The 25,920-nt window shown below is 42.4% G+C and overlaps 1 protein-coding gene across 2 annotated transcripts in view; it reads left to right on the forward strand.

Annotated features, from left to right (window-relative positions):
• Positions 1-17,358, forward strand: part of TM9SF3 (transmembrane 9 superfamily member 3) — an 89,435-nt gene extending 72,077 nt beyond the window's left edge. For both annotated transcript variants that reach the window (XM_045024563.1, XM_045024564.1), the window contains exons 10-15: positions 613-752; positions 5,157-5,225; positions 5,358-5,504; positions 5,993-6,076; positions 8,054-8,130; positions 15,723-17,358. In XM_045024563.1, coding sequence (XP_044880498.1) covers positions 613-752; positions 5,157-5,225; positions 5,358-5,504; positions 5,993-6,076; positions 8,054-8,130; positions 15,723-15,790 — 585 coding nt within the window. In that variant the 3' untranslated portion in view covers positions 15,791-17,358. The remainder of the gene's footprint in view (positions 1-612; positions 753-5,156; positions 5,226-5,357; positions 5,505-5,992; positions 6,077-8,053; positions 8,131-15,722) is intronic.
• Positions 17,359-25,920: the final 8,562 nt, after the last annotated feature.

Below are 25,920 nucleotides of genomic sequence, written 5' to 3' on the forward strand. Positions count from 1 at the left end.
TAGTTCAGAAAATCTGGTCCCAAGTGTCAGTTTGAACAGTGTGATATGGCTTCAACATTGTGGTTTTGGCTTTTTTGGAAGACCTTTACAGATCCAGAATATTGTAAGCAGATTTTAAATTTAACTATTTTAAATGTGGCTAGTTATCAGCTAGGTAATATCTATTCAGAGTTAGTGTAGTTAACTTTTTGTAATCAGAGAAGTTTTCGGACACTGAATTCTGATACAGCGAAGCAGAATAAAGGGTCCAGGTTTCAGTTTTTCAGTGTACAACGTGAACTTCACTTTAACCATTATAAATAGAAGAGACTGCTATAAATTTGTTCCAAACTCTTTACAAACATAGCAGAAAATGGTTAATATTTTCAGACGGATACAATTTTACTAGAGTATATTTTTCTTTTAGCACCTTCTTCTGTTAGATTTGCCATGGAATAAAACACAAATATTGCATCTCAACAGTCAAAACAAGTAGTTTGGATGTTGGCTAACTTTTTATAACTAGGAGTATGATTCAGCATTGGTACAACATACACACTTTTGCCTTGTTACTTTAGATGTCTCTTTCTTTTCTTTTCTGTGATCTCATACTCCTGTTTATTGAATTTACAGGTGGCAGTATGCTGTATCTGTTTCTTTGTTATTCTTCCATTGAACCTTGTTGGTACAATTCTTGGCCGAAATCTCTCGGGCCAGCCCAACTTTCCTTGTCGTGTCAATGCTGTGCCTCGTCCGATACCGGAGAAAAAATGGTAAAGAGAAGTGCTTATACATTGTGTATTCACTCAAACATAAAAATGTTTAGAATTTTGAATGATCCCAATACCTCAAAAATAATTTTAGAGTAGCTTTTAAATTTATATTTAGTTCAAGGCATGTGTGCGAGAAAAAGCTTCTCAGGAAGCTGATTTAAGTTTCTGCATTAAAGCATCTCTTTAAAGGGATTGGATGGATAAAGGTAAAAACTTTCAACTTGAAGCCACTAGTTTGTGGTCCCATTCCCATTCCAGGTAGATAGGTTTCCCCAGAAATCAAAGTTCCCACCTCAGTTAGCACCTTTGACAGATTTAAGACCAAACGGGCCCTGGAGACTGAACTAGCTTCACCCTTGGAGGTGGGTTTCTCTCAGTTAGGGCCGAGAGACATTTGGAGGATGTTGTTGGGGGCAGCTTGCATTGCCACTACGTGTTTTTTGGGTAAGAGGTTTCTCTAGGCCATTAAGTTGATATTGTTCATGAATATTTCTTTTTATGTGAATATAAAGGCATCTTTATTTCCAAAAAATAGACTTTTTTAGCTTGTAGCATGCATACCATGAATACAATCTCCTTGCCCTGTTAGCTTGTATCTAGTGAGGAGGAGAGAAGCTGTGGAAATAAAACTATCCTCAAAGGATGGGTTTTATTGATTTTATTCCTCTCAGAAGAGTGGAGTAGTAAAAATGAAGGGGATGGTGGAATGTGTTACACCCACAATCTCCAGGAAATGCAGTGTCTTGAGTTAATGGTTTGTTGCTCAGTGGAGAAGGTGAGGTTTGATTTATACTGCAGCCCATATCTTGGAGAGCTGATGGATTTTTCTGGATCAGGATGAGAAAAAGAAATAAGATACTTTTAATGAAGGTAAAATTGTGGGACCATCGACTTAGACAAGTCTCCCTATAAATAATGAAGGAAGCAGCAAATTAAATCACTAAATTACCTCTCTAGTTAAATTCAGTATCAGTGTGGGTAATATGAAGGGGTCACCTCTGGTAAGTGACAGTAATATCTACAGATACTGAGTAAAAAGAACAGGAGTACTTGTGGCACCTTAGAGACTAACAAATTTATTTGAGCATAAGCTTTCGTGGGCTTATGCTCAAATAAATTTGTTAGTCTCAAAGGGGCCACAAGTACTCCTGTTCTTTTTGCGGATACAGACTAACATGGCTGCTACTCTGAGATACTGAGTATTAATTTTATTCATAAGCTTGTGGCATAGAGTCACTATCGCATTACAAAATTCCAAAAATTCTGAGCTAGATAACTATTTCTTTGTAAAATATTTTCCTCATAAATATTGGTTACACAGATGCATGATCGCTGTCTCTTGCAAGACTTTTGTGGAAGTTTGGTTTTAAACACATGAATTACATTGTTAAATGTAGGTGCAGTAAATATACATATCAGTAAGGGTCTGTCAAATGATGAGTTTAGGCTATTAATGAGGAAAGTATTAGGACTGTCGATTAATCGCAGTTAACTCGTGCAATTAACTCAAATTAATCACGCTTAAATATTATATCTATATACATGTATGTATGTATGTATGTCTATAGATAAAAATAGGTTAAATAAATCCCTGTAATGCTTAGATATGCCCAATCCTACATCAGCATGGGGAGATGGACTAGAAAACCTCTCAGGGTCCCTTACAGTGCAACATTTCTCAATTTCGTTGATATACATATGGCACTCGCTACCACAGTCTCAAAAATGAAGCACATTTTTAGTGTAATACTAATACTTGAGATGGTGCTACACAATGAATGAAGACTCACAATGCCCCTGTGAAGAAGGTGTATTCTCATATTAGGGATGGGGAAAGGCACACAATCTGTGATTTGCCTATGGCCACAAGACTTATCTGTGGCAGAGATGGAAATAAAATTAGATTGTCTGATGCTTATTCTTGTGCCTTAACCACAATACTATCTTGTATTATGAAAAGTGCCCCTATAGCTGACTTGCTCAAATATATAGATAACTAACACTGATAGCACTTAGAGCAGGGGTCTCACCCGCGAGATTATTTTCTGCGGCCCGCGAGTTCCTCGCGGCCCCCCTCGCTCTCCCCCAGTGTTTACCTATAGCGGCTCCGGCCCGACGCACACCGGGGGCAGGGCAGGCTCCCTGCCTGCCTGCCCTGCCCCTGTGCTGCTCCAGGAAGCAGAAGGAATGTGGGGGAGGAGAGGCGCAGGGGGAGGTGTGTTGCTGTTGCTTCAGGCATCATCTCCCATTGGCTGCGGTTCCCTGTTCCCGGCCAATGGGAGATGCTAGGGGCGGTGTGGAAAAACACCCCCAAGCGCAGCAAGTTACAGCGCCGTAAAGCGCCAGTGTAGCCAAGGCCTGAGGGAGCCTTACAGCTAAATGCAAGGTGGAACAGACTGTTTAGCATAAGTAGTTAGCATATATTGTAGGGGACCATTCAAGGTAGAGTGGCCTGTTAACACCTGCAGTCATAGGACAAAAAGAGGTGTTAATGGGCACTCTACTTTGAATGGTCCCTTAGAACAGCATTTCTCTGTGGAGTGGATTTTTCTGCACTAGAACAGTCTCCTGGGTGGAGATGGGGGAGAGGGGCAAAGCAGTGGCCCTTCCTTGCAGTGCACAGCTATTGCTCCTGACTGTCTTGGGGCTTGGCTACACTTGAAAGTTGCAGCGCTGGTGGAGGCTTTCCAGTGCTGCAATTAGTAACTGTCCACACCTGCAAGGCACATCCAGCGCGGCAACTCCCTGGCTGCAGCGCTGGCTGTACACCTGGTCTGGTTGGGGTATAACGATTGCAGCGCTGGTGATCCAGCGCTACTCGACAAGTGTGGACACACACCAGTGCTGTTGTTGGCCTCCAGGGTATTAGCAGATATCCCAGAATGCTTTTATAAATTACTCTCTTTGTTTTGTTATGCAGCCTCTCTTTGTTTTGTTGTGAACTCAGAGCTCCGTTGATCCCGGAGCTGCTTATAACACAGCTCCTGTTTGCTGTGATCAATCTGTACCTGGCTGTGAACAATCAAATGAGATAATGAGGCAGGTAGGGAGTGAGTGTTTGCTTGACAGCGGGGAGTCTGTTTGGATGCAGGCTGTTTGCAATTAAGAGTTAAGACTAAGGGGTCGCGAACATTTTCTGATTTTTCAAGGCAGGAAGCTAAACACACAGTGTTGGCTCCAAAAATCCACTCTCTCTCTCTCCCCCCGCTCCCTGTCACACAACACCCCCCACCTCCCTCTTTTGAAAAGCACGTTGCTTCCACTTGAACGCTGGGATAGCTGCCCATAATGCATCACTCCCAACAGCGCTGCAAATGTGGCCACACACCAGCGCTGGTAGCTGTGAGTGTGGCGACACACCAGCGCTGTCCCTACACAGCTGCACGACCAGCGCTGTAACTCCCAGCGCTGCAACTTTCAAGTGTAGCCAAGCCCTTGGTGTTTGCTGGCATGCCAGCAGAGGATCAGTTCCCTGCACCAGGCAGCCTCCTATGGGCTCAGTGCCTCTGCAGGTATGTGGAGCCAGTGTGTAAGCTCAGCAGGCTTCAGGTTTCATCCCCTGGACTCTGGCTCTGGACTTTAGCCCAGGTGGCGGGGCTCGAGCTTGGAAAAAATGTCAGCGCAGCCACCAGCAAGGGCTGGTAACTGTACTCTGAGGCCACCAAAAAAATTGTTCTGAGAACCCCTGCCTTAGAATATGTGCTATTTATGCTGAACAATCTTTTTCACCTTGCATTTAGCTGTGATGCTCTCTTTGAGTACTTTTTCCAGACCTGAAAGATTTGTCCCACCAGCAAAAGTCAGTCCAATAAAAGATATTCCCTCATCCACCTTGTCTCTCTAATGTCCTAGGACCTACACATCTACAACTACACTGCATACAATGATGGTAGATAGCACTTTCCATTTCAGAATTATTTTTACATACATTACATCATAGGGATTTTGTGGGGCTTTGTTACATAGGTAAGTATTATGGGTCAGATTTAAAAAAAAAAAAACAACACAGGAGGCTGTAGTCAGGCTCCTAAATACGTGGTCATATGCTCAAAAGCAGTGAGGTCCCATTGACTTCATTTGGCGCTGCTGGGGTGCTTTGTCCTCTTAGGGCCTGACCCAAAGCCCAGCTTCAGTGAATGGTGTTCAGCATGTAGACTTCCCATCAGGCATGAAGACTGGCGTGAGTCTCTCACGTGTTTTAAAAATCTAAGATTATTTTCTTTTTCAATACGGTGGGTCTAGAGGGACTGATGCAGAGAATTTGTCTGAATGGATGCCTTTAATATGGCTTTTTTGGGTTTTATTAAGTGTTCTACTATTTGTTTTGGATATCTTTATTAATGAAATATAAAACTATACATTTATCTAATATCAACATTGATTGCTATTTCTGTTATTTTGCAGGTTCATGGAACCAGCTGTTATTGTTTGCCTAGGTGGAATCCTCCCTTTTGGATCAATTTTCATTGAAATGTGAGGGGTTTTTTGCATGGAATTAAGTTAGCTATTGCTAGTAAATATATTATGCCTGATCAGTTGAAACTGCTAAAAAGGTGTAGTTACGATATAATAATAAAGTTGCTTATTTCATTCAATTCTACTTAGGTATTTTATTTTCACTTCATTCTGGGCTTACAAGATCTACTATGTTTATGGCTTCATGATGTTGGTGCTGGTTATCCTCTGCATTGTGACAGTCTGTGTGACCATTGTATGTACGTACTTCCTGCTAAATGCAGAGGATTATAGGTGGTAAGTACCATTTTTGTTCATAAATGTCCTAATAATGTACTATCTCAGAATCATAATACAGATTTGCAAGAGACTTTCCCTATTGAAATAAAGTTTCTCTAAACACAAGTGGATTTTTTAAAAATCACCCTGTATCAAGCAAAGGCTGACATTAGAGTATGAATTGTTTGCAGTGTTGTTGTAGTCATGTTGGTTCCAGGATAACGGAGAAAAGGTAGATGAGGTAAATTCATTTGTAGTAAGAGCATGTTGATTACGCTCTCAAACTGTGTAGCCTAAAAAAGATACATAAAACAGAAGCTAATGAGTATTTGATATTACTGACAAATGTTTTCCTGGAAGCCTGCTTTTCACATGAAGCACAACATGTTTAGACAAGTAGATTTTTTTTCTGCTGCAGATTTCTCCTGTACCATATGTTTTGTCGGGGAAATTTATTTTGTTTGGTCCATATCTGGTGGTGTGACAGACTTGTATGTGTTTTTCAGGCAATGGACGAGCTTTCTTTCTGCTGCATCAACTGCAATCTATGTTTACATGTATTCCTTTTACTACTACTTTTTCAAAACAAAGTAAGTGGTGATTGTATCTTGTATGTCATAGGTCAGCATTTAGTAAATCAAACATTTGACCTAAAGAATTAAAAATAAGCTTACTTTGGAGTAACTGGTATATTGAGAAACAACAAAAAAAAGACTTAAGAACATAAGGGCAGCCATACTGGGTCAGACCAAAGGTCAGTCTAGCCCAGTTTCCTATCTTCCAACAGTGGCCAATGCCAAATGCTTCAGAGGGAATGAACAGAACAGGTGATCATCAAGTGATCCATTCCCTGTCACCCATTCCCAGCTTCTGGCAAACAGGCTAGGGACACCATCCATGCCCATCCTGGCTAATGGCCATTGATGGACCTATCCTCCATGAATTTATCTACCGTATTTATCGGCGTATAACACGCACAGGCGTATAACACGCACCTTCATTTTAAGGGGGAAATTTCAGGAAAAAAACTTAAATTTCAAATAAAGGACTTTGAAGCTTCTTAAGGTTCAGGGCCGGCTCCAGGCACCAGCGGGGAGGGGGGCTCGGGCTGGGCCGCTCGGGAGGGGGACGGGGGCTCGGGCAGGGTCGGGCCACGCCGCTCGGGAGGGGGGCAGGGGCTAGGGCCAGGGCCGCTCGGGGGAGGGAGGGAGGACGGGGTCTCGGGCCGCTCTGGAGGGGCGCGGGGGCTAAGGCAGCTCGGGCCGGGCCGCTCGGGAGGGGGCTAGGGCCGGGCCGTGCCGCTCGGGAGGTGGGGGCTCGCGCAGGCCGGGGCTCGGGGCTCAGGCCCCGCCGCTGGGGGGGGGGAGAGGGCGGGGGCTCAGGCCGCTGGTGGGGGGCAAGGGCCGCGCTGCTCGGGAGTCAGATAAAAGAGAGCTCATTTAGGGGGCGGCGAAATGACGGGCGTGTATGTGCCCGCTTACCGGAAGAGTGGCGGGAGCTCTTCCCCGGCTGCAGAGGACAGGCCGCTCCTCGGCTTGTCCCCGCGGGTGCACACCAAGAAGCGGCCCCTCCTCTGCAGCCGGGGAAGGGCCGCGCTACCAGCTCCGCCTGGGGGGGGGTTGCTTACCGCGGAAAGGCGGGAGCCGGTAGCGCAGCCCTGCTCGGGCTGCAGAGGAGGGGCCGCTTCTCCTCCGCTTGTCCCCGCCGGTGCACTCCGAGAAGCGGCCCCTCCTCTGCAGCTGGGGAAGGGCCGCGCTACCAGCTCCCGCCGCTCTGCCGCAGTAAGGGCCCCCCCACCAGGCGGAGCTGGTAGCGCGGCCCTGCCCCAGCTGCAGAGGAGGGGCCGCTCCTCAGCTTGTTCCGCTGCTCTCCTGGGGGCAGCGGCCACCCCCCACCGTCCAGACCAACCGGTAGCCAGCTGCGGGCCGCCTCCCGGGGGGGGGGGCTAGGGCAGTGCTGCGCTGCTCGGGAGTGGGGCAGGGGCTAGGGTGCCGCTCCGCGCCGCTGGGGGGGGGGGGGCGGCGCTTTTCTTTTCTGCCTGCGGCGGCAGAAATCCTAGAGCCGGCCCTGTTAAGGTTATATCGGCGTATAACACGCACACATCATTTGCCCCCTATTTTCAGGGGAAAAAAGTGCGTGTTATACGCCGATAAATACGGTAGTTCTTTTTTGAACCCTGTTATAGTCTTGGCCTTCACAACATCCTCTGGCAAAGAGTTTCATAGGTTGACTGTGCGTTGCGTGAAGAAATACTACCTTTTGTTTGTTTTAAACCTGGTGCCAATTAATTTCATTTGGTGACCCCTAGTTTTTGTATTATGAGGAGGAGTAAATAACACTTCCTTATTTACTTTCTCCACATCAGTCATGATTTTATAGTCCTCTATCATATCCCCCCTTAGTCATCTCTATTCCAAGCTGAAAAATCCCAGTTTTATTAATCTCTCCTCATACGGAAGCCATTCCATACCCCTAATAATTTTTGTTGCCCTTTTTTGAACCTATACCTGTGGTATAAATTACTATCTCCCTCTCTCTCTCTCTCTCTCTCTTTTTTTTTTTTCCAGAATGTATGGCTTGTTTCAAACATCATTTTACTTTGGTTACATGGCGGTATTTAGCACAGCCTTGGGGATAATGTGTGGTAAGTTCAGAATATACTCAAATCTACTATGTATATATCATAAATTCACAGCTCTCTATTTTCAAAATGCCTTGTAAATAATTTTACTTCTGTATGTATCATTAAAGAAAACATACTATCCTTGAAAATAATCTTCCAATTTCTGGCTTATATGCTTGGTTTTTCATTTTATACCAGCCTAGTAGAACCACGTTTATGTGAACTGTTTTTATATATATCTCCTATGTGCTATGCAGAAAACAAAAGACATCACTCTGCAGGGCTGAAAGAATAAATTAATACTATAATCAGAGGTTGAATTTCCAACACATCTGAGATTTGCACAATGAATTCCATATTAACTAGAGTCCTTTATCTGTTTTAGTTTGAGATTATTTCTTTAGCACCTGGAGGAGGAGCTAGATTTCCAGGCATCCATTTAAACTGTGCCCTGAAACTCTCAACTCTTTTTTTTTTTTAATTAGTTTATTTATTTATTTTTGAAATTTGAAAATGGAAGCCCTTAGTTCAGGAGTGGTCAGTTGAACAAATACTTCTCATTCTATTCACTGCTGACATACTCTCCCAGTACTAGGCTGAGGACATGGGCAACAAGGATTTTCGGCGCAGGCACTGAGTAAGGAAGATTCTGCCTTGAATTGTCACCCAGCAGTGAAATGCGTGAGCCTCATGCTGTAATGCAAAGGTTATAAAAGGGATATGGCTCCTGACTACCACTTTTTTTTTTCTTTTTTTTTTTGCCACTTAACTGCTTCAAGTGCTTGTAGCAGTCTGGCTCACACGAGACCTAAACTCTTCTGTAGTTTTGGGGGTTTTAGGGTAGTTAAGTAAGTCATTAATCTATACTATTCCAAAGTGTAAAAAACTTTAATCCCAAGGCTGTAGCATGCAACAGATCAGAATTAAATCACTGTGATCAGCAAGGACACAGTGCTAGTAGCTGGTCACTACTATTAGCCATGAGGAAGTACATTACCCAGGTTATCTGTTTGGCCTAGGCCATCATCTCCAGCCATGGCTCTTACAGACAGAAAGGAGGACTAGAGCTAACCATGGTAGAGGAGTCTTTACCCTTCCCAGGAATTGTAGTCCAAGACTCAAACAGTTCTGGGGCCATAGATACAATAGGGCACTTCACTTGACAGGAGGTAACTGAATGGTGCTTGACAGACTTTCTGGTAAGAGGGAGCCACACAGCAACAGCCCCAAATCCCTTGGTGCCAGTAAGCCTTTGATATGTTCTCTGGGGTTAAGAAATTTATGCCAGTTCCTCCACATAAGAGGTTCACTCTTTCTGAAGCTGTGTTCCCAGCACTGGATAAACTAAAGTTCCATCTAAGGCTTTAAAACATAAAAACAAAAAACATTCTTCACACCCAAAAATCATGTCGGTAGAAGGAAAGGTGCACTAGGGCCCATGGTCCATCATTTGTCAGTGTCTCTGTTGACACAGAGGTATTTTCTAGAAAATCCCTCAGCAGTACCATCTAAAGAAGCAGCTGTGAGCCTTGGCTCTGGTGCTGACATTGCCCCTGTGCTGAGTCCATTCTCTCCACCACCCCAGGACAGGACTGTGGTCCAAATGTCTTGCATCAAGAGGGATGGTTTCCTCCACTCATCTTTTTAGCAGGCTCAAATATCCAGTGAAGGACTCATGGATGGTCTCAGCACCATCTGGGATGGCGCATAGTGCTCAGTCTAGTAACTCTCAGTACCAGGGGTATCTTGGGAGTGGAGAGAATGCAGAAGAGACCTGTTTTTTCTGGAAAGGAATGAGGAAGCAAATGTTACAAATATTTACAAATGAGCAAAGAACACAGTGCTCTTTCATGCATTTGGTTTCACTGCTTGTTAGATGCTGTTTGAGCAGACCTTTGGATAAGAGTGTAGTAAATCATATGGAAGTTCACTTGGTGAATTTAGTATATTCACCTGTTGGCTTTTTTGGTTCTTTCCCTCACATGTTTTTGAAAGTGCAAATTGGTTCTTTCCCATTTTTGCACAATATGACTGGCTTTATTCATGCAAGCCTACAGTCTTATTTTACAGCTCCCTGCACCTGCAAATATTTCTTTGCTCCGAGAGGGAGCACTTGCATACGGGTTACCGATGTCCATAAGGATTTGCAGGCTCAGGGCACAAATAGATACAATATCCACCACTTATGCTTCATGCATATTTTTTCTTCTCTTTAGAAAGAGCCAAGAAGGTAATTTCATGACATTTACAAGGAAAAAGAAATGTGGGCTACTCTAAATTAAGTGCTTTTCCGACTGAAATCTCATCTTTCCTCTTCAAGTCTTTGGCACATTACAAGGTTCCCCCACTGTTCTGGCAGTCTCTCAGCTATTTTTTCGTTAGTAGGCTTTTATATACCTTTCAGCTTTATTTTTTTTTTCTTCAAGTGTTCAGCCTGGTACTGATTAAAATGTCTAATGTCAGGAACTGAGTGTGTCCATCAGTTTTTGTAATTAAAATGTTTTAAAAGAAAATGGAAAGTGGAAATCTTTGTATGCTTTCTTGTTACTGTGAAAAATTATTTGAAACAGTATTAAGGAGATATCTAGGTTTTTACTACCCAAATATTTCTTCAAAATCAGACAACAATCCATTTTGTGCATTAAATTCATATCCAGCACGGCTAACGAAGTGCATTAGAAAAATGTGCACTGTGCATGCTTTTTACTGCTGATCTATTATGAAACAATGCATGGAGGGACGATGCTCATGCACTTGGCTATCTGCAGGATCATGCAATTGGATGCTGTTGGAATCGATTAACATGAACTTGCCTGCTTTTGAGTCCCTGCACATTTAGGTCACCTATCCCGATCATAAATCTCTCGACTGTGTTTAGCTAACTCAGATTTCACACACTGTAAGGTACTTTGATGACTGGAGAACACTGCTTCCTATAGAGCATGAGTGCTTTGAAAATGGCAGTGGGGAGCTCCCTACAACTTCCAGACCTTTGATCTTAATGCAGGAGACAGATAAAACTTTAAAAATCCCCATCTCTTTAAATAGCATAGGGGAGAGCTCATCTGATCTGGGTAGCCATTCTTCTTGCTCTCGTGGCTTACTAACTTCATATTGTCCATGCTTAATTCAGTTGCATTTATGGTGCACTTGACAGATAAATACTTACATTGTTCACTCTCTTCCTTGGAGTTTCTTAACTCCTGTGTATACAAAATCACAACTCTGATTTGCATTAGTAGTTTTGTGGTATTAGGAACACAGAATCATAGAATATCAGGGTTGGAAGAGACCTCAGGAGGTCATCTAGTCCAACCCCTTTCTCAAAGCAACAGTAAGGAAACTGTTTCTTTTATGATTCAGGTGTTCCTGATTGTTTGGATCCTTTGAGTTTTGCTTTACATGCTTATGAAAGTTTATGGTTCTGATGAGATGGACTTTACAGTTACTGCATTAAACAAGTATTTGCTCACAGATATCCTGTTAGCCAAGTCCCTTGAAAAAACCCCTAGCCAAAATACAATTTTTCTTGCTTGATGGGTAATACCTGTAAGTAAAATTCTTACTCAAAAGTTACAAATAATAGTCTTTATACCTGGGTCTGGGTTCCAAGTAGTGTGTGTCAGGAACTCCTGTATCGCCAGTGTTCTAAGCCAGGGGTTCTCAACCTTTTTCTTTTCGAGGCCCCCCCCCAACATGCTATAAGAACTATGGGGCCCAGTGGGGGCAGAGGACTCTGGACTTCAGCCACTGGGTAGGGAGAAGAGGGGGGGACTGTGGCTTCTGTTCTGCAGGGGATTGGGGGTGTGGTGCTCAAGGCTTCTGCCCTGCAGGGGTACTGGGGTTCAGGGCTTTAGACCTGGGGGAGCACCAGAGATGAGAGCTTTAGCCCAACGGCTTCACACTCAGCTTTAGTCCCGGGAACGGGAGGGGCCACCGGGGATTGGGGCTTTAGCCCCAGAGGGAGTACTAGGGCTCCGGACTCCCTGCGGCTCTGATCCTGGTTTTAGTCCCAGGAGGCGGGCGCCAGGCCTCAGGTCTTCAGCCCCATGGCTCCTTTCCTAGTTTCAGCCCCGTGGGGGCACTGAGCACAGGGAGCCCCAAGGGTTCTGCTCTAGATTTTTAGCTGTGTGCTTCAGACACAGGGCCCTGTGGCCCCCTGAAACCAGCTCAAGGCCCCTCTAGGAGGCCACGGATCCCTGGTTGAGAACTGCTGTTCTATAGCTGATACCCTCACCTGGGGTAGCGCACACTCTGTTCATTTCCTCTCTTGGCTAACACAGTGACGTTCTATGCTACTGCGTTGCCCACAACTTTAGCTAACACTTTCTAGTTGTTAGCTGAGGAATGGTATCTCTTCCTTCTTGCCTTGCAAAGCCAACTTGTATTTAAATAAGTAGCTTAGTGAGCAGCATTAGTCTTAGTTTCTCGTGCTGTTTATACAATGTCTGCAAAGCGGCCTGGGGGCTTCAAGCCATACTTTGGATGCAGTCATAAATTGTCCCTCATGGATATGACTACTGCCCAAGATTAAGGGTAGGCCATGACTTGTTTCTGTGGCTGAGATCTGTGGCCTGATGTCTCCTCCAAACTGCCAGGACCTAACTTGAATGTTTTAAGGGTCTGTTGGCCTCCCAAGCTTCTGTAGTGTCTGACATCACTATTCCCCAGAGGGCCTCAAAGCACAAGTGTCGGAATGCTTCAGAGTAGCTCGGCTTAAATAGAATTTAAACTGTTGACATTGTCTGCTTTGGTGCAGGCAGAACGTTACAAATTTCTCAGCAGTAGTTCAGCACCTTTAGAGTGGCCAGCTACCGCCGGCAAGGCTGGAAGGCAAGGTTTTGGCATGCTCAAGGAATTCTGAAAACATCCCTGATGTTTGACTAAGTTCAACACAGACTATTAGAGAAGACCACTAAACTAGCCTGGCCACATCTAGTCTTTCCAAGTCGTCAAGCAGCCTACTCCAACCCCAGTAGTACTGACTGAATTCATTTAATCCTATTGCCTTGGCCAAGTCATTAATACATACGCCATATCTGCTAGCTAGATAAAGCACAGTCATGATGCTGAACTTGCCTAGAATATCATATGCTGATACTTATGCCTCATGCTCTTATTGCTCTTGATGCGCTCCGTTCTAAACCATTAGCTAGCTTGGTGCTGATGGCCTGATCTAACTCAGATGCATCTGGGATATCTTTTGGTTTCACAATCACAGCTTGCTATTTGAGGCTAATGGGAGGACTTGCTCAGTAGCCTGGAAGATCCAAAGGACTCCTCAGTCCTCATGAGTTTATAGGAAGTTTGAAGAGAGCCCGGATTTTTCTGCACTTTGAAACATCCCATCCTGCCAGTAGCTTGGTTGTGCCTGTTCGTTCATTCCTTAACTGGTGGTTGAAGGATATGTATCAGGAATTTCAAAAGGGCTGAGCACAATTACTTTGCACCAAAGAATATTACAACTTACTTCCTCCCACTTCCCGCTCTCCCCCCCCCTCCCTCTGCCTCCCTGAAAGCTTATTGGTAGAGATGGCTGTGCATGTGAGTAAGATCTCTGGTTCAGCTCTTCTGGATCATAATTCTAAGCACGAAGGTGCTCTTTGGATCTCTCTGCCACTGCCACCATGATGCTGGAGTCACCCTAGTTCATACTGAAATACCTACATTCTTAGCTTGTGTCCATGAGCTAAAAGGAGTATATGAATGCCACATCTCAGACCAAAGCCTGTCTTCTCCTTTGGAGAGTCTTATGATATGTCTGCCTTTGTGCTGGGAGGTGTGATTCCCAGGCTGTGTAGACATGCCATGCTAATTGTGCTTGAGCTGGTACTCCAACTACAGCAGTGATGGACACCTTTCTTCCCTATCCCTTGGAGAAAGGCTCCATATGTACCTTTCATCCTCCCCCATCCAAAAGTTCTGACATGTCTCAGGAGAGACAAATAATCATCTTAAAAGCCCCATTTTGGTCAAGACGCATCTTATTCTTGATCCCTTTCGAAGTTGGCAGTGTTTAAGGTTTAGTTTCCTTTATGTGGCACTCTTAATTAAGCTTTAATCAACCAGCATGACACTATTTTTTGGTTTACCTTTGTTTTATCCTGTGACCCATCATTGTAGTTATCTGAGCACCTTCCATGTGAAGTGTCTAGTGGAATTCATGGAGTCTCTGGTACTTCTCCCTTTTTGGGGTAGAAATTCTGCTTGGATAGGGTTTTTGTTTTGATTTGATTTTCTCCCTTTTTTGGTTTGGCTGGTAGAAATGGGTATCAGTGAGTGCCATTCTTATGGTAGAAATGCTTTTCCAAAGTGGAAAGTTTTTGCGGCATTTCTCTAAAGATGTTCAGGCTCTGGAATCACCTGTTCTTCTCTGGAAGTTTTGTTCATATCTGGATCTCCTTTTCAAGTGCTTTGGACCCCCTTTATCTCAGATGCTTCATCCTGGGTTTTAATCTGTGTTGTCGCAGAGGAGCACCAGTGTGAGTTTTCCATGCATAACCTATTCTGGAAAGAACATCTTAATAAACTTGGGCTTTTATCTGCAGTGGTTACAGTCCTTAGATTGTCACACAGCTTTTGGTTTCATTTCACACCATAGAGTGGATCAGACTGGCTGAGTAACTGCAGTTCTCTTGATTCTTACCGGGTTTGCACCTTGGGTGTCATGTTAGCTTATCCTCACAGGTTGGCATCCGCAGTAACATTCAGTTTGTTCCTGTTTGGGAGGTATGCAGTTAGGGTGACCAGATGTCCCGATTTTATAGGGACAGTCCTGATTTTTGGGTCTTTTTCTTATATAGGCTCCTATTACACCCCCCCCTCTCCCCCCCCCCCACTCCGTCCCGATTTTTCACATTTGCTGTCTGGTCACCCTATATGCGGTACAGTCATGTAGCATTCTCTATGCTACTGCTTACTCAGCCTTGCGTATCCATCTTAAATTCTAGGTTTGGCCTACTGGAGTTGCAGAACCTGCTTCTGGAATGAGTTCTTGCTCTCTTGCCATCTGAGTGTCTAGTTTTGTTAGGAGGCCCTTTACTACTGCAATGTATTGTTCAATCCGAAACTGTTTCCACTCTCAAACATCTAATGTCCTGTTCCTTTATTACTGCTGTGGTCCAAGCATACTCGCCTCATGACTCTTACTAATTTGAAAACTGCAGGTTGCAATTTCCTTTTAACAACTTATTGCTATTCATTTCTACCTCATGGTGAGAAAAAGAACATTCACTTTCATAAAGTATGTAACTTATAATAAAACCCACCTACCCCAGAGATTTGGGAATGTTTTGCTTTCCACCCTTTGCTTGGAGAAAAGGACCTGGTTATTAGAAGCAGTAGGGGGCACTGCTATATTATCAGGGCAAGGGAGCATAGTCTTCTGGGCAGATGGTTTAATGGATTTAGATCTTTAGAGCTATGGGAGTTCTTGCCAGTTATTCACTGGGAGCATGGATAATTGTATACAGTTAGAGAACAAGTATTCTCAGGTCAGTAATTGTCTTTTTTTTCAGAATGAATGGCTTAAATGACTAAGAACAGTATATTTGTTTTATGTTAATAGTTATTAGGTGATCTCTAAAATATACATTTTATTTTTTGTTTTGCAGGAGCTATTGGTTACATGGGAACAAGTGCCTTTGTTCGTAAAATCTACACTAATGTGAAAATTGACTAAGGAAATAAGAAAACTGAACTATGGATCAGTTACTGTTTTCAATGGGGGATGAACTTGCACAACAAAAAGCGCAAGAAGAGAGTTGGGTTTTAACACTGGGCCTCGTGTGGGTCTCCATTTTGTGGATGGCTTAAAGTAACATCTATTTTCATTGATCCTAGATTCTTACTGACTGCTTTCTCCAACTGTTCACAGCAAATGCTTGGATTATATGCAGTAGGCATTACTACAGTACATGGCTAATCTTCCCCAAAAAAACCTAGCTCATTAAAGATGAATAGGCTAGCTCTCTTCAGTGAAGAGGACAAACAGTTTATTTCAAGAATTTGTTCCATTCAGTAAAAAGAGGGAAACTTGGCTGCTAAAACTGCTTGATTAGTAGTCTTCCTGGTACTTAACATTTCTAAATTATCTAAAAATGCTGTTCCAGAAAGATTACTTTTCTGGTTTTCACTGCCATTGTCAGGATAGAAGTATGTTTTGTATTTTGACTCTGGGTGCTTCTTTTGGTTCATTTGCAGTATCAGCTATCCCTATACCCATTTGTCTAAAAAATAATTTTAAAAATATATTAAACTCACCTGCATGTAATATATCAGCAATCACTCTAGTTGGACCAACTTCCCGTTTATTTATCTTTAAAGTAATATCCAGCTACATCTTAAAACCATCCAAAGAAGATACAGTCTGAAGACAGTGCAATTTACTGTACAGTTAGAAAGCAAAATGTTAAATGAAGAGGATGCTGTTTGTTTTTATTAAACGTTTTGAGGTCTAGATTAAAACAAAACCAGCGTTTTAACTGAATGTCTAAAGTGATTCTCCTTTTTTTTTTTTTTCCAAAGTTAGTCTTTTTTTTGGTTTGGGTTTGAATGAAGGCTTTCCTTAAGACATTATAAAGTGGTAATAAGTGTATATAACATTAAATAATGTAACTTAGGTGTAGATCCCAAATGTATTTGGATGTACAGATTTACTACAGAGTACTTTTTTCTGATGATTCGGTGTACAAATGTGTGAATTTGGGTGGCTTTTTACATCTTGCCTGCCATTGCATGAAACGTTGGGGTTTCCTCACAATGTGTGTATGTCCTACTTTCTGGTCTGTTTTCTTTCTGAAGCTCTTACAGGAGTTAATATTTGTAATTTAGAACATTTTAATTTTTGTTTAATCCTATCTGGACACTTATGTAACATCTAAAGCACGGTTGCTTTAGAGTGTTCAGAAAACTAAAATAAACTTTTCAGACAAAAATGTTCTGATTGTCAAAATAGATGAATTTGCAGTTGAAAATGTTTGTTTAAAAAGGCAAGGCTATTGAATGCCATTTTCTGTATACAGTATTACTGTGCTTTTCAAATATTGAAAACCCACGCTTCAAAGTCTGAGAAAGTTTGCTTACATCTGGAGGCTATACAGTACAGTTCCAAAGATGGCCAGCTGAGAAAGATCCTTCTTGACTGAAATGTTTATGGGGAAATCTGTTGATCCAATTAGTATACTGGGGCGAAGAAATGAGGAGCACTAATATAAACGGGAAAATAAAGGTTAAGATTTTCTAAGACAAGTGAGTGTTAATTGTGTAGTATTCTTGGCTAGAGGGATTCTTCATTTGTTTTCATGAGAGATTTAAAAGCCAGTCAGCTTGGGATTTTGACACATGCCTTATAGGGATGGCTTTCATAAGACAGTCTGTTTGGAACATAACATCTGCCCCAGAAAATGCAACTTGTTGAATTAAAGAGAAAAAGGACAGTGACCCCATGCAATGGTATTTGTATTAATTATCCCTAAATTGTGTATTTACAAAACATACCATTATTGAGCTGAGGGACGAAATACCATTCCACCCTTGAAGAGGGGAGAACTGAACTCATAGGAAGTATTTTATTACAAGGTATGTTTCTAGAAAATTGTGCATCCTGTGTATATTTTATGTAAAGTATATGAGCTTTAAATGACTGGAACAAGATAATTCCACTGAATAGAGAGAATGTAGCCAAATCCAGAGATGTGAAAGAGATTATATCCTACATATTCTGTTGAAATTTTACCCATATAGATCTATAAAAATCTCTCCACACACACTGATTTTCTTGGCCAATGTTAACTGATCTTTGCAGGAAAAGGGAAGTGGCATTTAAAGTAAGTGTATAGTTGGTTGTAGCTATATTTTGCTGTTTGACATAAGATAGTTGTAGTTTAAAAGCACATAGACTGACTGAAGGGGAGCATAAACTTGCAATTATTTTGCCTTAATAAAATGACTGTTTCACAAAATGTAGACTTTAAACAAAAATGTTTTTTGTACTTGTTCCCTCTAGTGACTTTCCTAGCCCTCTTCTGTTGAATGTTCTTCTGAATGTAAAGTGAAAATCAGTTATCAAACACAATAAATACATTAAGTGCCCCATGTGGTACAAGATTTGGAAAGGGATTATTAATAATGGGTCTGTATCGCTGTATTTAGGGTATTGGAATATGATTGGTCTATCAGAAATGTCATAAATCATTTTTGAATCTCATTTAATTGGTTGTCTTGTAGTTGGATTTTTTTTTTTAATGCTACAGAATTGCATGCTGCATATTTCCTTTCTCCATCCTCTGGCATTATTAGCTTCAGAAAATCCAGACAGCACACTGTACTTTTTAAAGTGACATTGAAAAGATACATTCCATTTCTGCAGGTATGTTCCTCTGGAGAAATGCTCTACGTTTTAAATAATTGACATTTTTACACTTCTATTCTAGTGCAGGAATAGGTGTTTTCTGCTTTTGAAGGATTGTGAAATGTGACTGCTTTGTTATTTTGAACTGCTTGTCCTTGTCATGGTTGCTGTTTGAGCAGGGTTTAGTTATTAGCTCAAGTTACTGTGGATACCGCTTGAACCATCTCAGGTAATAGGATGCGGAAGCTCTGGCTTAGGCAACATAGCCCTTCCTCTGTTGTGGATGAAATAAAGAGCTTACGCCTAATACTTCTCCTACCATGGCCTCTTGTCAGTTTTTGAATTGGCTTTAAAGCCATCTGTTAGGAACTCTTCAGTTTGGCTCTTCCTATTTTAGTACAGATGACTTTTGTTGAATTTACTAAATGGTGATGTATAGCAATAGCCCATCTCAGCCAAATGTGTTGGATATATTCAACGGTGAATGTTTTGAATTTCGGAAGGAATATGAATAGAATGCAGCTGTAGTACGTACTTCAGGAAAAAGGAGAATGCTACGTTAGAGATTTAAGTTGTTTATTTTGTAGTCATTTTTATTGGACTTTTGACATCTGGTTGCATAGGAGCATCAGTATAACTTAAAATGCAGTTATAGTTGCAAAAGTGACTAGATAAAATTGATCGTGCCTGACTGAAAGCTCGCTGCCTCTGTTCAGAGGGATCTACTCATTTTAGTGGCAAATTTAGATTTTACTATTGTCAGCACTGCAGAGGCAACAGTAATGAGTTGGAATTTATTCTGGTTCTGTCAACAGTAAATTCTAGTTGCACAACCCATTCAGTTACATGTATGCAGTCCTACTGAAGGACATGGAACTAAGGACAGAATTGGTCTGCTGAAATTTAGTGGTAATGATGTATAAACTAAAAAGAACCCAGTCTGACTTTCAGATCTTAGGACTACAGCTGGAGGCAACTCTTGTAAATTGAGTGTGTTTGAGCTAGACTCAAGTCTACACGCTGAAATTTCTTAAATTCCTATCAGCGTTGTCTCTGGTCCAGTGCTAGCACAGGTGGGACCTGTATAGTAGTCAAGGATCTGATAGCTGGACCCCTTTTTGTCATTGTTTTTGCTAAACCTGCTGCAGCGGGACTCCCACCATTACTATAATCACTTCAGCTGAATTGGAAAGGGCTCCCAAGTGAATCAGATTTCCCGATTTCCCCCCCCCCCCCGCCCCAAACGTGGACAAGACTTGAGGCACAAATGTAATGACGTTTGTTGTTCTGTTAGACTAGAACCAGACTTGAGAATGCAAAACTCTGTGCTGATGCATTTCCATCCTTCAGGAGCAGCTCTTCAGTTCTTTCATCTTTCCCAATGTGGGAGTTCCAAAGTGTCTTTTTGGAATAGGAATGATTTCCTTCCAGAGAAAAATGCATGCAGTTAGAAAGCTAGGTAACTTTTTTCTCTGGGAGATGCATTTAAATCCTAGAATTAATGCTAACATTTTGTTGTCATATGTTTGGGAGTTACCTAGGGCATGGGTTTTCAATCTGGAGGTGATAACCTGCTCTTTTTTCATGGCTAGGTAGAAGTGATCCTGAAACTTTTTTCTTTTGCAACCTTGGGGTCATGGTATAGCAAATGACCAATGGCTTTCAACTTGTGGTCCACGGACCCCTGGAAGTCCGCAGACCATGTCTAAGATTTCCAGAGGGGTTTGCACCTCCATTTGAAAGTTTTTAGGGGTCTGCAAATGAAAAAAGGTCGAAAACCATTGGTCTATACAATTGCAACTCTTACAGTATCTTGTAAAGTGACATTAGCGAGTTCTAATGCATGGAGAAAATCTAAATAATTTGGGGGGAGGACCAAAAAAGGGTGCGCCCATTTGTTTGTTTTGAGAGAGGCTAGTCCTATATGCTGAATTAACCTATGTTTGAAGAAAAACTGATGACGGTGAACTCATGTTTAGGCTCTCTAAAGGTCTATTTTCCATTTCATTCTCATCAGTATACTGATAAGAGTATAAGAATTGCAAAAGATTCTTACAGAGGAAAGGTTGATACAAAACACAAGGGGAAAATTGTTACTTGCTGGTATATTAATCTTATAAGCACTTGTGGTCTGTGGAAACAGTAGCTTGCTAACCAGCAGTACTATCAAGGCAAGGCCATGTATTGGGTACTTGCTGAAGTTCTATGCGTTGTAACGTAAGTTTTTTTTTTTAAATAATTAAATTTAACCCCCCAGATACTTTCTTTATATTCTAGACAGAAGATTCATAAGAGTATACAAGAGTTCATGTGAAATATTCAAAAAGCAACTTCTATCTAAGGCTCCTTTGCATGAGTACACATAACATGTGCTGTGTTTTTATAATAGCAGATTAATATGCAAGTAGAATATTGCTTACATTTTACAGAAGAACTTGTTTTTCCACCTTTTGTAGCACAAGTTAGAGCGTGTTCCTGTTGTGATTAACTAGTTTGTTCATTACAACATGGCACTATCACGTAAAATGGTGATAACCATTTTGTTAAAAAGGTAGACAATGGCCAAGAACAAGCTGAAGTGCTTTGCTGAATAGGGATGGTTTGCTGAATTCGACCCCAAAGTAGAAGGGTGAACAAACTTGGAAAATTTTAAATATTTTTACAAAAATACTTTTTACTACAAAATTATTAAATGGAAGTTCGATCTGCACTGCAGGAATCTGTCACATTGAGGCCTATAAACTTTGAAAAAATCCTTGTAATAGAGACATTAGACTCCTTGTAGCCTTTTTAACTTCTTTCTGTGTAAGTGAGGGAACTTCACATGTGAGGAAGTTATTGAATGCGTACAAGTGAAAAGTTTTATAAATGGAGGCAATATACTTTATACTACAAGCCAGTTTAGCCAACAGTTGATAAATGTTAGGATACTGAAGATTTACATCCTTTGAATTGGAGAATTTCTCAAATCTTATTTGTATTTCAGCCCATAAACCTAACAAACAAAAATTTGCTCTGATCATGTAGGGATGCTTTTTACAGCAGTAGGTCTTGTTGGAAAAAGGCTGGCTAATGAAACAATAGATTTCTTTCTAGCAGAAGGATTTGAAGATGTACAGTGGCCAAGTTTTGGTGGAGCTTTGTAGAAGGTTGTTCTGAAAGTCCAGAGTGGTAATTGGTCGTCTACCTGGTACGCAGAAGTGTCTACATCTAAAGTCACTTATTGCTGAGAATAATTCCAAGCATTAGGATCAGAGAATATCAGGAAATATTTAATTTCCTTAAAGGGAAGTTATTGTATGCAGTCTATTGTACTTCCATTTTCTCAAGGTTTTTCTTTTATCTGTAAATTTCTAATGCCTGTAATGTACCAAGGCAATAGAATCATAGTCTTAAAAAGAACCTCAAGGTTCAACAATAGCTAAAGCATGGCTTCTGTTGGCCTAGTTAGGAGGAGGGAAGGCTCCCTTTTTGCCGTCATCTGGGGTGTCTGCTGCTTAGGAATCACAAGCATCTTGGTTTAACTATCACTTTAATTTGCTAGGAAAGTGGTGTATTGTATGCATTGCTGCAAGCTGCTATCTTAGTGTGGGCTGTAGCAATGTGCCCTCACGTGTAATGCAACAATGGAATGGAAACTATTTGTTTCCCTCTTGTGTCTGGCCAGCAGTTAGCAGGTGAACTAATTAGCATTGTCCCTGCTTTATTTGGAGGTCTAATCAAAAGGAGGTCTAATGCTTTTACCAAAGCAGGAACACCTTCAAGCCTAAGAACTGGAGAAAATCTTATGTCAAATAACTCTGCTTTCTAATACAATCATTCAGTGTTACGGGGATGCAGTTAGGAACCTTAAATTCAGTATTTAGACTCTGTAAAAGCTTTTAAAACAGTTGTAATTACAACCTTTTTTCATTAGCTGAAAATGGTTTGTAGTTGAGCTTTAGTTTCTCTATGCCCTGCTCCCAAGAAGTGTTTGCAATTGCAACCCAAAACACTGCAGCATTGTCTGAGAATCTGAAGCTGGCCAGTTAAGCTTCCTTGTCTAACCCACACAAAGTGCAATAAACCAAAAACTGCATCAGTGGTCAAAGTAAGACTAAAAATATTGGTTTTAGTAACATGACACAGCAAAGTGTCACAGCAAAATTTTAAAATTTTTTAAAGCTAAGAATGTCTTGGTCTTGAAAGTTAGATAAAGGTTTAGCATGTTCTGTGGTCAGTGATGATATAGCAGACTGTGCCACTGCGGTTAAGGTTAGAAATTTATTTAGATAATCATGTATACACAAAAAAATTATGATAAAACATGGACAAGGAGTGCATTCTGTGTAATTAAGAAGGATCTACTCCTTTGGGTTGCAGCCAGCTTCCTTTTGCTAATTCATCAAACCAAAAACACTTTTGTGAATCAACAAATTAGTAACAAATTCAGGTAGTATATGCTACCAGGCTCTTCAGGAATGGACAACTCAGGGTGGCTGTTGGAATGCAACTCTTCTTGCCTGATGGTAGAGGTTTAGAGGGGCGCTGTTAATTTCCAGCATGGGTTTGTGGTTTTTGGGGGGGGGGGGGGTTGTGGCAGGAGAGACAACCTTCTTTGGAAAGACCAACGGACACATTCACAGAATTCCAAACACCAGAGGAATCTTGCTAAATGTGGCCTGTATGGTTTTGTTTAACCCTATTGCAGCTGGCATCATTGGAAGCAATAGACTAGCTCAGTGGTTCACAAACTTTATTGGTTCACAAACCACCTTCTTAAATGGTTGTGAAGTGAATTGATGGCACATCAAGCTCTCATACCACAATTTGGGGACTTCTGATTTAGCCCATCTTGCTCTTTCCTTTGTGAGAGGGGTCCTTTGTTTCTACCTGGGGCCCTTGTTCTGAGTAAAATACAAATGTTAAGAAATATTGCAGGAAGTTGCTTTATTTTCCCAAGATTCAAGGACTGAACAATGGAGGGAAGTATTGTTTGATGTTTCTTTGGGACATGACTCCTAAAATACTTTGCATTTACATAAAATCTTAAATTCAGTGATCTCAAAGCACTCTGCAAACTGCGACCTACTTCCCAAAGTGTTGTTGAGTCTGTTTTGCTTTTTTGAGTAATAGGGATAGGTCACTCAAATGTCTCCTAAGTTTTAATGTATAAATGGGTCTGGTTGCAAATTGAATAAATTGTTCTTTCTGCTACCTGAAGCACAAATGTATTGGCCCATTTACCGATTTAGTACACAGAAAGAAACATTGGGATAATACACCTATAGAGAAATTCAGATAACTATTAACCACATCAAAATATTATGGCATAATTAACATTTGTTATAGAGGTAAAAAGCAGTATCGAGTGAGAGACAACAGGGATCAATAATGGAACCCAATTTAATTTCATTAACAACCTAGAGCTGTAACTTAGAGCGTAATCAAATCCTGCTGAAAAGCCCAAACCAAAGAATAGGCAAACACAAAGGAAGTGGGAACCAACCCAAGTAGTGACCAAGAGATGAGAACAATAGACTGCAACAACGAATCATAGAATATTAGGGTTGGAAGAGACCTCAGGAGGTCATCTAGTCCAGCCCCCTGCTCAAAGCAGGACCAACACCAACTAAATCATCCCAACCAGGGCTTTCTCAAGCCAGGCCTTAAAAACCTCTAAGGATGGAGATTCCACCACCTCCCTAGGTAACCCATTCCAGTGCTTCACCACCCTCCTAGTGAAACAGTGTTTCCTAATATCCAACCTAGACCTCCCCCACTTCAACTTGAGACCATTACTCCTTGTTCTGTCATCTGCCACCACTGAGAACAGCCTAGCTCCATCCCCTTTGGAACTCCCCTTTAGATAGTTGAAGGCTGCTATCAAATCCCCTCTCACTCTTCTCTTCTGCAGACTAGATAACCCCAGTTCCCTCAGCCTCTCCTCATAAGTCATATGCCCCACCCCTCTAATCATTTTCATTGCCCTCCGCTGGACTCTCTCCAATTTGTCCACATCCCTTCTATAATGAGGGGACCAAAACTGGACGCAATACTCCAGGGGTGGCCTCACCAGTGCTGAATAGATGGGAATAATCACTTCCTTCGATCTGCTGGCAGTGCTCTTACTAATGCAGCCCAATATGCCGTTAGCCTTCTTTGGCAACGAGGGCACACTGCTGACTCATACCCAGCTTCTCGTCTACTGTAATCCCCAGGTCCTTTTCTGCAGAACTGCTGCTTCGCCAGTCAGTCCCCAGCCTGTAGCAGTGCATTGGATTCTTCCGTTCTCAGTGCAGGACTCTGCACTTGTCCTTGTTGAACCTCATCAGATTTCTTTTGGCCCAATCCTCCAATTTGTCTAGGTCACTCTGGACCCTATCCTCACCCTCCAGCATATCCACCTCTCCCCGCAGTTTAGTGAAATCTGCAAATTTACTGAGAGTGCAATTAATCCCATCATCCAGATCACTGATAAAGATGTTGAACCAACCCAGCCCCAGGACGGGCCCCTGGGGCACTCCGCTTGATACCAGCTGCCAACTAAACATGGAGCCATTGATCACTACCCATTGAGCCCAATAATCTAGCCAGCTTTCTATCCACATTATAGTCCAGGGGTCGGCAACCTTTCAGTAGTGGTGTGCCAAGTCTTCATTTATTCACTCTAATTTAAGGTTTCATGTGCTGGTAATCCACGTTTTTAGAAGGTCTCTTTCTGTAAGTCTCTATTATATAACTAAACTATTGTATGTAAAGTAAACAAGGTTTTCAAAATGTTTAAGCAGCGTCATTTAAAATTAAATTAAAATGCTGATTTTACGCCGCTAGCCTGCTCAGCTCGCTGCCAGCCTGGGGTTCTGTTCACTTAGGCTGGCAGCGGGCTGAGCAGGGCCTGCGGCCGGGACCCCAGACCTGGGTGGGGAGGTTTCAGGGATCAGGGCAGAAGGCTGGGGGGGTTCAGGGATAAAGGCTGGGTGGGTGTGGGGGGGTCAAGGGTGGGGGGTGGGGGTGCAGGGCAGAGGGATGGGGCTGTGGGGATGCAGAGCAGAAGGCTGGGTGTGTGTTGGGGTGGGGGGGGTTCAGGGCAGAGGGCTGGGGGGTGTAGGGCAGAAGGCTGTGTGTGAGGGGGTTCAAGGGTCAGGGCAGAGGGATGGGGGGTATGGGGGCTGCAGGGCAGAAGGCTGTGTGTGGGGGGGGTCAGGGCAGAGGGCTGGGGTGCTCAGCTCGTAGGGGTGCTCCCAGCCCCCTGCCCTGAGCAGCTCATGGCAGGGGGCTGGAAGGGATATGATCCCTGTTCCAACCCTTTCCCCAAGGCTCCGTCCCTACCTCTCTCTGTCCCCTCTAGGGAACTGCCTGCATGCTGTTGCTCTTCCCCCCTCCCCCTTGCTAGGGCCGTCAGCTGATTGGCGCAGGGAAGGAGAGGGGGTGGGGCAGAAAGCACCATGCTGGGGGAAGAATCGGGGGAAAGGGAAGCT

Source organism: Mauremys mutica, chromosome 7, assembly GCF_020497125.1.
Source record: "Mauremys mutica isolate MM-2020 ecotype Southern chromosome 7, ASM2049712v1, whole genome shotgun sequence".
Taxonomy (NCBI): domain Eukaryota; kingdom Metazoa; phylum Chordata; order Testudines; family Geoemydidae; genus Mauremys; species Mauremys mutica.